At 32.8% G+C, this 12,354-nt stretch overlaps 1 protein-coding gene across 1 annotated transcript; it reads left to right on the forward strand.

Moving 5' to 3' along the window:
• The first annotated feature begins 431 nt into the window (after positions 1–431).
• Positions 432–776, forward strand: LOC111482024 (cysteine proteinase inhibitor 5-like). Its single transcript, XM_023127646.1, has one exon. It carries the CDS (start codon positions 432–434, stop codon positions 774–776), a length of 345 nt encoding a protein of 114 aa, XP_022983414.1.
• The last annotated feature ends 11,578 nt before the right edge of the window (positions 777–12,354 follow it).

Below are 12,354 nucleotides of genomic sequence, written 5' to 3' on the forward strand. Positions count from 1 at the left end.
GTGGAATCACTTACTGAATATTCTTTGAAATACTTAGACGGTGAAATATTATGAAATATTATGAAATAGAATTTTGTAATTAATTTTAATAGTGATGCAAAAATAAATTAAAAATAATTTCAAACTAAATTTGACAAACCAAACTCAAAACTTAGGAGTGAAGTATAACCTTTTTAAATCAATGGGCTAAATAAAAACTAACAAAAAAAAATGTCAAAACATTCTTTTTAATTGTTTTTGGAACATGGTAAATTTTAGAAATGGTGCCTCTTAATCCTATGAAAAAACAAAAAGTAGGGTTAGGTTGCCATAAGTATGATTTGGAATCCCTTACGACCAAATTCTTTATAAATTGTTCTAACACACCACACTCCTCACCAAAACTTTCCTTTCTATCATTTGTTCATTCACCCGCTCCTTCTACGCTTACAATGAAATCCTACTCCACTTCACTCTTCCTCGTCCTTCTCCTCCCGATCCTAGCCATCGCTCAAAACGAGAATCAAGTCGGCTCTTGGAAGCCGATTGCAAACGTGAATGATCCGCAAATTCAAGAGATCGGAAAGTTCGCTGTGAAAGAGAACAACTTGGAATCCAAAAACAGTCTCGTATACAAGAGGGTCGTTAGCGGCGAATCACAAGTCGTCTCTGGAATCAACTACCGCCTCGTTATCGAGGTCAAGGATGGGAGTTCAGATGCGCAATATCAGGCCGTCGTGTTGGAGAAGAAATGGGAGCATTCCAAGCAGCTCGTGTCCTTCACGCGTCTCACCTAACTCATCAATAAAACCCTAATTTAATTTTCTTTTTTCTTGGATAATCTTATCTAAAATGTGGTATGTAATGTTAAATTAAAAGGAAAAGGAAAAGTTATTAATATCTCAAATGCTTCCTACCGCGCTCTAGAAATGAATGAATGAAGTATGGAAACACATTCGAACCTGCATTATCGAAGTCAATACCATTTCATTGGATTAGAAAACACAATATCTATAAAATATAAAAAAAAAAAAAATACAGTAACAAACAAAAATTAAAAATACTTTGTAATTATTATTTTTTTTTTATCAACCATTCAACTTTTTATAGTTATCTTTAAAAAAAAATAAAAAAAAAAGTTCTACATTTATTTTAAAAATTTGAATGAAAGTCTTACCTCTCCTAATTTAGAGAATTATTATGTATTTATAATCAAAGGTCTTTTGAGAAGTCAAAGGAGACAATATCATACAATTGTATTCGGTTAACAATTCATACCACTTGCTTTTGGATACAAAAGTGATGATTTTATAATTTTTATCTCATATATCTAACAATACATTATCATCCTTATAGTAGGAGTCTTCTCGTGATTTTGCTCTTGAGGGTAATGAAATTTTATCCGTGAGGCGGAGTCTTAAACTAGCTGCTGCTTTTGAAGTATGGAAGACGATCAAATTCAAATTTGAGGTAGTAGATACTTTGTAATCTAGTAATTACTCTTTGTTCTTTTAATTGACTTTCAATTAAACAAAACTCGGTCCAATCTTTTATTAAAAGAATTGAGCCGAATACAATACAAAGATACTATGGTATATCTTTTTGCTAGATATACAAAATTCAAAATTGAAATAAAAATCTCAGACCAAACAACGTAAACATTTTTGTTGTTGTGTCGGATCTGCAATTAAGCTTATGGATCTTTAGAATTGGTGTAGTTGTTCAATATATTATATCCGGTAGCGTCGTTTCAGATCATGAATCGAGCTAAATATCACAACCTCTTCTACTCATTCTAACATGTAAGAGAATCCCATGCCTAGAGAAAATTATAATAATTTATTTGAAGCTCAATAATAATGTAAAGATAACTTACGAACACCCTTAGAGTTGAAATTTCTCAAGTTCATAAATTTAGAGAAAACCTCAAACGTAAAGAAAGACAAAAATGGTAGATTTGGCTTATGTTCCGCCGACTAAAATGAGTGTCATCATCGTCCACATCCATTTCCCACTTGAGTAAGAACACAATAATGACAAGGCACGCAATAGTGAATCCAACTTGTTTGACCAAAGATAATGAAGATGACCAAATTTGGTTGTCATTTTGGTATGACACGTAATAAAAAAATAAAAATATTTCGTAAATGATATGATATCCTGCTGTGGTTGGGAAGGAGAATGAAACACCATTTATAAACATGTGGGAACCTTTCCCTAGAAAATTTGTTTCAAAGCCTTGAGAGGAAAGAGAAAGCCCGAAGAGAACAATATCTGCCAGCGGTGGGCGTGGGGCGTTACATGCATTATCCATTAACAATGTTACTTCTAATTCATGGATTCTCGATAATAGAGCTACGTATCATATAATATTCAGAGCTTCTATTATAACGGAACGAAAGGCTGCAGTCATTTCTTGTGTTATGCAAGAATTGGCGTGGGGAAGATGATTGACTCGGATAAAAAATTCGGTGGTCTCTATCATATTTGTTCATCTCCAATCAAATCTTCACTTCATCAAGTATCTCAGCCATGATTTGTGGCATTTACATCTAGGTCATCCTTCATTTTCTCGTTTTAAATTTATAGAGGATCAATTGCATCTGAATAATACTACTTTTTCTCATAACTGTAGTATTTTCCCATTTGAAAAAACAAACTAGGGTATCTTTTACAAGAAGCTCAATAACAACCTATTATGCCTTTGATTTATTACATATTGATGTTTGGGAACATCATAAAATTTCTACCCATTATGGTTTGTGTTTTTTTCTCTCTATTGTTGAAGATTTTACTTGATGTACTTGGGTTTTACTTATGCAAGATAACTTAGAAGTACATCATTGGTTAATGAACTTTGTTAAATTTGTTCAAACCCAATTTCACACTACTATCAAGATAATACGATCAAGCAATTGGACCGAGTTTCTATCATTGCAACAATTTTTTGGCATTGAATTTTAACTCACTTGTTATACTCCACAACAAAATGGAGTCTAGCGCATAAGGATCGTCATATCCTCAATGTAACTAGGTCTCCCCTCTTTTAGTCATAGGTTCCACTTAATTTTTGGGAGTGCATTTTAACGGCTGTTTATCTATAAATAAAACATCATCCCCATTATTATTTAACAAGACACACTTTGAAGCATTCTACAAACAACCACCAACATTTATCATCTTAAAGTTTTTGCGGTAAATGTTATGCAATTGTAGTACATCTTAATAAAAATTTTGAACCTTGAGCAATTCTTTATGTTTTCGTAGGATATTCCAGTGGTCACAAAGGTTACAAGTTGTATGACATACAATCTCACAAATTCTTTATCAGCCATGATGTTAAATTTTGTGAAGATGATTTTCCTTTTTCATCAGCTTCACAAACTTTGACATTAGCTTCTTCAACTCCCATTTTTCCACTACATGATTCATCCTACTCAAACATTCATTTTCCTCCTATTTCTTCATCTCCTTCACCTTCTATTCCTTCTCTAGATTCACCCCCTCATTCTAATCATATCCCACCTGATACATCAGTTCCACTCCGACGTTCTACTCATACCAAACAACCTTCACCTTGCCATAATGATTATGAGATGTCTTTTGCAGCCAATCATTTAATCTCTAGCTCAAGTCCCAGCATTGGCACCAGGTATCCCCTTCATCATTACCTTTCATTCTCTCATTTTTCTCCTACTCAACATGCATTTTTATCTCTTATTACAGCTCAGACAAAACCTATAATCTATGATGAGGCAGTTTGAAACCCATTATGGCAGTAGGTTTTGAATGCTGAAATTGCAGATTTGGAACGTAATCACACTTAGTTCCTCGTTTTCCTACCACCTAGCTATAAAACTATTGGCTATCGTTGGGTTTACAAGATTAAATACAACTCTGATTGTTCTGTTGAACGTTTTAAAGCTCGACTGATAGCAAAGAGATACATTCAGGTTGAAGGTATTGATTACAACGAGACATTTTCTCTTACAACAAATTACTACACTTTGTTGCTTACTCACTATTGTTACTTCTCGAAAATGGTTCACTCATCAAGATGTTCAAATGCCTTTCTCCATGGTAATCTAGACAAGGAAGTCTACATGTCTTTATCACCAGGTCTTCACCAATAGGGGGAGAATACAGTATGTTGGCTACATAAATCTCTTTATGGGTTAAAACAAGCTTCTCGGAAGTGGTTCTCCATATTCTCTACCACTATACAAAATGCAGGCTACAGTTAGTCAACAACATATTACTTTTTATTTACTAAGAGTATAGTTACTTTTTTCACTGCAATTCTTATCTATGTTGATGATATTCTATTGACAGACAATGATCTCAAAGAAATTCAACATCTCAAGATTTGTTTACTCGAGAAATTCCTTATCAAAGATTTAGAAAATTTGAAATTTTCCTAGGCATTGAATTTTCTCAATCTAGAAAAGAATCTCTTATGTCTCAAATGAAGTATGCTTTAGGCATTCTTCAAGACACAGGTCTTACAAGAGCACATCCAGACAAATTTCCTATGGAGCAAAATCTGAAACTTCCTTAACAGAAGGAGAGAAGTTGAATGATCCAAACAAATACCGAAAGTTGATTGATAGATTAATATATTTAAATGTTACTAGGCTTGACATAGTGTATTCAGTTTGTATGCTTAGTGAATTTATGCATGAATCAAAAAACCACATTAGGAGGCCACTCTTCAAATTCTAAGGTACATCAAAGGTACTTCTGGTCATGAACTTCTACTACCATCTGAAAACAACTTGAGATTACAAGTATATTGTGATTTTTACTGGGGTGGTTGTCGAACTTTCAGACGGTATATTTCTGGGTTCTGCATCTTCTTGGGAAATTCAATTATTTCTTGGAAGTCTAAAAAGCAAACCAATGTGTTCAGATCATCAGTAGAAGTCGAGTATCAAGCTATGAAAAATACTTGTTTAGAATTAACTTGGATGAGATACATTGTTCAAGACTTGAAAGTTCCGCTGTTCAAACCAGCATGTTGTATTGTGATAATCAAACAGTATTGCATATAGTAACCAATCCAATTTTTCATGAACGTACGAAGCACATTGAAATAGGTTGCCATATAGTTCGAGAAAAACTACAAGTTTGAATCATCAAACCATGTTATGTTTCAACTAAAATGCTATCGACAAATATTTTCACTCACTGTTTGGGGAGAATATTTTCACTCAATGTTTGGGGATACAACAATTTGATTTTATAAATGACAAGTTGGATGTTATTGACCTACATTCTCCAATTTGAAGGGTTGTTTTAAGAGATCTAAGATATAAAGATATTTTTGGAATATATTTTGTTGTATAATTGTAATTAGAGTTAGAATGTATTTTATGTACATGTAATTAGTTAGGATTTTTTTTCCGAGTTGGTTGGTAGTATATGGTAGTATATTTTATCTTATTTTTAAAAGTTAGTTAGGAGTATATTTATTTGTAAGTATTTAGTTGGTAGTTTATAGGAATATCTTCCTTTGATCACACTCCTATTTCTGAGGGCTAATTATTAACTTATGTCCTATTTAATTATGGAAAGTTGTAGCATTTAGCATTATTTCAACTACCCAAGAATGAACTTGGAATTCAATCTCTACAACACTAACATCCTATAGTCCTGCTATTTCCCATAGGACCGAGAACTTTACCTGAAGTAACATGTCACACCGCTTACAGTCCTCCAATTCTCACACCGCTTCAAAGAGAGGCCAAGCCGTGCTAATACAACTTTGCTGTGCGTAGGTTCAAACCTTAGTAGGTACAATGGAGGGATATCCAAATGAAAACCTCGCTAATACACAACTTTTTATGCACGGGTTCGAACATTAATAGGTACAGAGGGAGATGAAGGGGTATCATTAAATCTAAATGGAAAGATTTAGGAATTCGAATTAATATGACGAAGCACCTTAGTATAAGTGAGAACGACAGTGAATCCTGGGATGAAAGCAAGCTAATTTGGCATCCAAGTACTTGAAGGAGTCTTTAATATGACGAAACACCATAGCATAAGTGGGAACGACATTGAATCCTGGGGATGAAAGCAAGCTAATTTGGCATCCAAGTAATTGATGTTGTATGATGACATGTGCCCCATAGTTCTGCACGTGTCATATGCTCGATATGTGTGAAATGTTTGTGAAATGATGTGATGCGTTTGAGATATGTTATGGTACGATGCATTTTAGGATCTATTTGAGATATGATATGTGAATGATATGATATATGTTATGGTACGATGCGTTTGACGATAAGTTTGAGATATAATACGTGAATGACATATCTATATATATATATATATTATGATATGATATGTGAATGATATGATATATGTTATGGTAGGATACGTTTGACGATACGACACATATTGTGATATGTTTTATGATATGATACGTGTACAATATGATATGATATGATATGTTGGGAGAGTTAATATGTTTATGATATGATACACTTGACATGATAAGATATATGATATGCATGACATGCAATAATATGTTTTGACATGATACACAATCCCAAAATTACTTTAAATGTTATGATAATGATATGATGTGAACGAAAACACTAGAGGGGTTGTTATACATGATAATGGTATGGACGTGTACCCTACGAGGTAGGAAAACGATTATTATGGTTATCATAATGTTGTGACGGCCAGGCAGAAAAACAATCATTATGTTTATCATAATGTTGTGACGGTTAGGCAAGAAAACGATCATTATATTTATCCTAATGCTGCCATTGTTGCTATTCTTAAATGGGTGTCTGACATCAACAGTTATCAGAGAATGCTTACCCGACAAGAAAAGGGCCATGGAGGTGCGAACCAACTGGTGGGTCCATGCTCACACGTGTGGACCATGTGTAGGACAAAAAATACACATCCAATTATCCCGTCTAGGATAGCCACCAAAGGAAAATAGGCTATTGTGATAGATCTTATTCATGAAATTGTATGTGTTTGCATTTAACCTCAGTAGGAGGCCGCTTTCTGAGTATTTCTTAAAATTCTCAAGCTACGTGCTACTCTTATTTTTAAGGTAAAAAAACAAGGCATCTCTTTATGACTGACGACTCATCACAATTCGAGACCATGACACATGCATAGGGTAGTTGTACTTATTTCTTAGACTTAGGTTAAAATAACGTGTATTTAATTTTAACATTTATTTATTTCCATTAGTATTTTATTGTGTCATTTTAAAAATATTTTCGAACATGTAAGTCCATGACTATGATTTAAGATGAAATTATGTTTTATGAAGAAATTTAAACTATGTATTTCCGCACTCAATACTCATGATATGTATGACAGTAGTCACCTTAGATTAAGTGAAAATTTAGGGTCCTTACAAAACCAACTCCACATGATTTTTTAATTTCAAGAATTTTAAATATAGAACAATAGACTTGATTTGGAAAAAAAGAAAAAAAAAAAAGATTGAATAGATATGTCTAAATATTTATTTATTCTAAAATAATTGAAGATGACTAATCTTTGAAGTCATTTTGTTTTAATTTATATCATCAAGAAGATTGATATGACGTTAAATTGGATGTTGAGGAGCAGATTCAAGTTAGTACAAACAATAATCAGAAACTCCGACCTAGGTCAACCAAGTAAGTGGTATTATTATTGGTAAGAATGTTTGATTAATCCACCACACCTAAATGGTGTGAAAGTTATCTTATTTATAATCAAATAAATTATAAGGATATGAAAATAGTAATAAATAAAAATAACAATAAATGGAAAGATACCTATGGTAATAAGGCAAATAATATTTGCCTTATAATAAAATATCAAATATAATATATATGGTAAACTATAATTTATTACTAAATATCCTTAACAATCGGCATGGTTAGAAGTTTGTATTTTGTATGATGACATGTGCCCGTGGTTCTGCATGTGTCATATGTTTGATATGTATGAGATGTTTATGAAATGATATGTCTGTGATATGATATAACTATGATATGATACTTGTTATGATATGATATATTTGACGATATGATACATGTTATGTATGATATATATGGTATGTTGAAGGACATGTTATGTGCACGATATGACATACTACGATGGATGACATGAATGATACATAATAGATATGTTTTGGCATGATGTACAACCCCGTATATGTTTGAAAGCTATGTTATAAAATGATATGATATGATTTGAAGATATGATTTGAAGGAAAATGGAAGATGTTTTTACATGGTTTAATAAATGCGAAAAATGATGGGACCTTATGCATCAGAGAAATACCCCCTTTACAATGAGTACGACACATACATTACGAAAATAAATATGATCATTATGTTTATCATGATACTACGATGATCGCTACTCCTACCGGGTGTTCGACAATAGCACCAGAGAATGCTAGCCCGACCAAGGAAGGGGTCCAAGAGGTGTGCGAACAAACTAGTGGATCCATGTTCGCATGTATGAGTCGTGTGTAGAATAGTAAATACACACCAAATGACCCGTTTAGGATTGTCACATGAGGGGATACAGTTTTAAATGAAAGATCTTATTCATGATTGCATGTGTTTGCATCTAGCCCCAAGAGTGAGGTCACTGACCCGGTATTTTTTAAAGATACTAAGCCATGTGTTACTTTTATATGTCAGGTAAAAGTAAGGCACCACTGCATGATTGACAGCGACATTACAAATTTAAAGACCATGACACATGCATAAGTTAACAAAGGACATTAATGTTTTATTTTTACTTTTGTCTATTTTAATTTAATATTTCTGTTGCATTGTTTTAAAGACCTTTCACTAAACATATAAGTCCATAAAATTGTTATATAAAAATATTTTAAATGATTATTTTTGCCTAAGAAGTCACCTAATACATACGATAACAGTTTTAGATCCGTAGAAATCTAGAGTTATCCCATTAGAAAGTCTTTGAAAAATGTTTGGAAAGGAAATGGTCAGCATAAATATAAAAATAAGTCAACTAATACATACGATAACAACTTTAGATCCGTAGAAATCTAGAGTTATCCCATTAGAAGGCCTTTGAAAAATGTTTGGAAAGGAAATGGTAAGCATAAATACAAAAATTTCATTTTTCTTATTAAACTTCTCACATTTTTAACCACTTATGGAGATGGAATTTCAAGACAGATCAAAAATAAAAATAAAATTAAAAAAAATAAAAATTAAAGAATTTTTAAAACATATTTAGATTGTGTAGAATAAAATATTTATAAAGTGACAAATTACCAAAATACCCCTAAGTCGTAATCGTGAAAATGCCCTTGCCACCAAGACTTACTGCAAATTCATTTTTAGAATGGGTGAGCCGGAGAAAATCCTTTTAATCTTGTAATCCAACGGTTGATTTGTTCCAAATTCGAATATAATCTAGAAGACTCAAATTTCTTCGGATTCAATTTTAAAAAATGAAATCGGCAACACGCTATAAGAGTAGATTTTTTCGACAAACTTTCTAACATCTAAGTTTAAAAGGAACGAAGTTTTGGAAATTTCAATATCGATGCAAGCTATGTTATACATTTTGAAGCAAAGGTCGTTCAAAACCAGAATCAAACCTTCCAATCCTCCGTTATAAGTATTTCTGATGTTTCTTCTAAATTTGAGGGTCATATTTCATCAATTAACTCCAAACCTATTCCTACATATTTTAAATAAGATTACCCACAACTTTGGTGAATAAGTCTAGTGCTAAAAGTTTCTCAAATACACTTTCACAATTTAGCTATCACTAGCTCGAAGGGAGTAAGGTTCATAAATTGCATTTGTGCCTACACATGAATTTGTTGAATTTTATGTCCTAAAACTTACATTTGAGTACCTTGTCCTGGGGACACTATGAATGCAGCCCACCTTTGTATATTATATAAATAATGTAATAACTAAATCGTACATGTGGGGATATGTGAGTAGGGGCGTCCTATGCAATGAGTATTGCATAAGATTGGACTAGGAAGAAAACCACTCTCACTTTATAATGTCATTTACTATTGAGACTTATTTTTTCAATCGATGACCTAGGTAACTTGATTTTAAGTCTGAGTTAACTATGAACTTCTGTTTATTTAGAATTATCCTTAGATTTGCATGGGTGAGAGTGGCTCGAGTTCGCCGGTTCAATAAACTTCCCATTTCAGAGGTAAGGTTGGGTGAACAGTTGGGGACATGGGGTGCAAGATGGAATCACTCCTTCCCGCTTTTAGGGATAGTAGAGAGGATATTCCCTTAAGTACTTAGAGAGGATATTCCCTTAAGTACTGACTCCTGGTCTTGATCAAGGGGTCCCACCCTCTCAGTGGTCTGAGAGGGATTCGATTTAGTGGTTGGATCACAAACTAATTGTTCATTAGAGGATCAGTAGGACTTAAGAAACAAGAAGTAACTTCAAGGTAAAACGATAAATTGACCCATCTCTAGTTACGAACAACCTATGAATGATGAACTTACTAATTATAGTTATATCAAATGGACAGAAATATATGTATAGGGAGGGGAGTACAACTACTAGGCTATAATGAAGGACAGTTAACGAATGTTGGTTAACTAGGTTAATGAGTTTAGCTAATTAATCTTGAATCGTTGAAGCCCATGATCTGTAGGTTCATTAGGTCCCCCTACTAGCTCATATTGAACCAAACATTAGAACAATGTGATGAAAGAGTTTGAATTCGAATTAGAGAATATGCGCTAAATATATACGATATATTTAATCGCATTTTGTTTCCATTACGAGATTTAAATAAGATTTAAATATTTTTAATTATGAATAAGAAATTCATGATCAATATGTGCCGAAATTGACTGGGATTGGCGTTTGATTTAATGTTAGGTGGTAGAATATTGAAATAACTCCACTAATATGAGTGGAATTTTTTTAGTGGAAAAGGTTAACACAAACTTGCATGCTTGCCACATAATCCCACAATTTGAGTGAAAATTTGAATGTTAAAATTTGGTAATCTCAAATTTGCATGAGCTTCCAAATATGACTCTAAAATGGAGTAATCAAGTTACATAGAATACTTCTCGAAAAAACTTTGAGAAAATTCTTCAAAAACTCCCTCTTCACATATACTAAATTTGTTCTAAGTTTAGTCACTCACGGGATTTCACAATCTCGTTCTAAGGCTAGGGAATATTAGAAAAATACTAGTAGTGGTTCGAAACTGATTCGTGAAGAAAATGGAATTAAAATAAGAAAGAAATGTGAACTAGAAATGGTTAATACTCAAACTCCTTGAATTTTAATGCTTTTAAACATGTTAGGTAATTTACTAAAATGGATATAATTAGAGTGCCTAACATTCAAATTGCTTCTCCAAGATATTGAATTGCAGATGTGATATTAGCATTTTTTTTTCAGAATTTCAAACAAGCTCCTTAGTTGGAAGAGAGTATTATTAGAGTGCCTAATATTCAAATTGCTTCTCCAAGATATTGCATTGCAGATGTGATATTAGCATTTTCAGAATTTCAAACAAGCTCCTTAGTTGGAAGGGAGTATTATTAAAGTGCCTAATATTCAAATTGCTTCTCCAAGATATTGCATTGCAGATGTGATATTAGCATTTTCAGAATTTCAAACAAGCTCCTTAATTGGAAGAGAGTATTATTAAAGTGCCTAATATTCAAATTGCTTCTCCAATGTGATGTTAGCATTTTCAGAATTTCAAACAAGCTCCTTAGTTGGAAGAGAGTATTATTAGAGTGCTTAATATTCAAATTGCTTTTCCAAGATATTGGATTGCAGATGTGATGTTAGCATTTTCAGAATTTCAAACAAGCTCCTTAGTTGGAAGAGAGTATTATTTTTATCTTCATAGGGTACAAAGGCATCTTCAAAATTATAATGCCAGATATGCTATCAAAGTCCATGCCTTCCATATTATAATGCCAGATAGAAACACCACCAAGCATTGAAAATTCCTTCATTACAAAGGGATAGAAAGGGTGAACATCGTAATAATCAAGGTTCTCCCCATATGGAATGTATGCATCCGTCGGTTGTAGTATAAAAACCTCAGCTCCTCTGCTTCCATTTCTCTTTCTCTTTTTCTAACTTTATAGGGTGACTCTCGATGTTCATTTGTTAGTGCACTTGTATCAGGAAAGTCAAATAAGTTCTTCTTTCTAACTCGAATCTGAGGGCAAAAAACTTGAATGAACATGCTAAGGGAATTTTATATGCTAACTTTAAAGGCAATGGAAATATGAGATAAACCATATTCTTGTAAACCTTACTATTCATTAAGAAAAAAAATGAAAGTAATTGAGGTTCATGTGAAGAAGTGAAGAATTGGAGAGGTGAATGAGTTATTTC

The sequence above is a fragment of the Cucurbita maxima genome, unplaced genomic scaffold (genome assembly GCF_002738345.1).
Source record: "Cucurbita maxima cultivar Rimu unplaced genomic scaffold, Cmax_1.0 Cma_Scf00007, whole genome shotgun sequence".
Classification (NCBI taxonomy): Eukaryota; Viridiplantae; Streptophyta; class Magnoliopsida; order Cucurbitales; family Cucurbitaceae; genus Cucurbita; species Cucurbita maxima.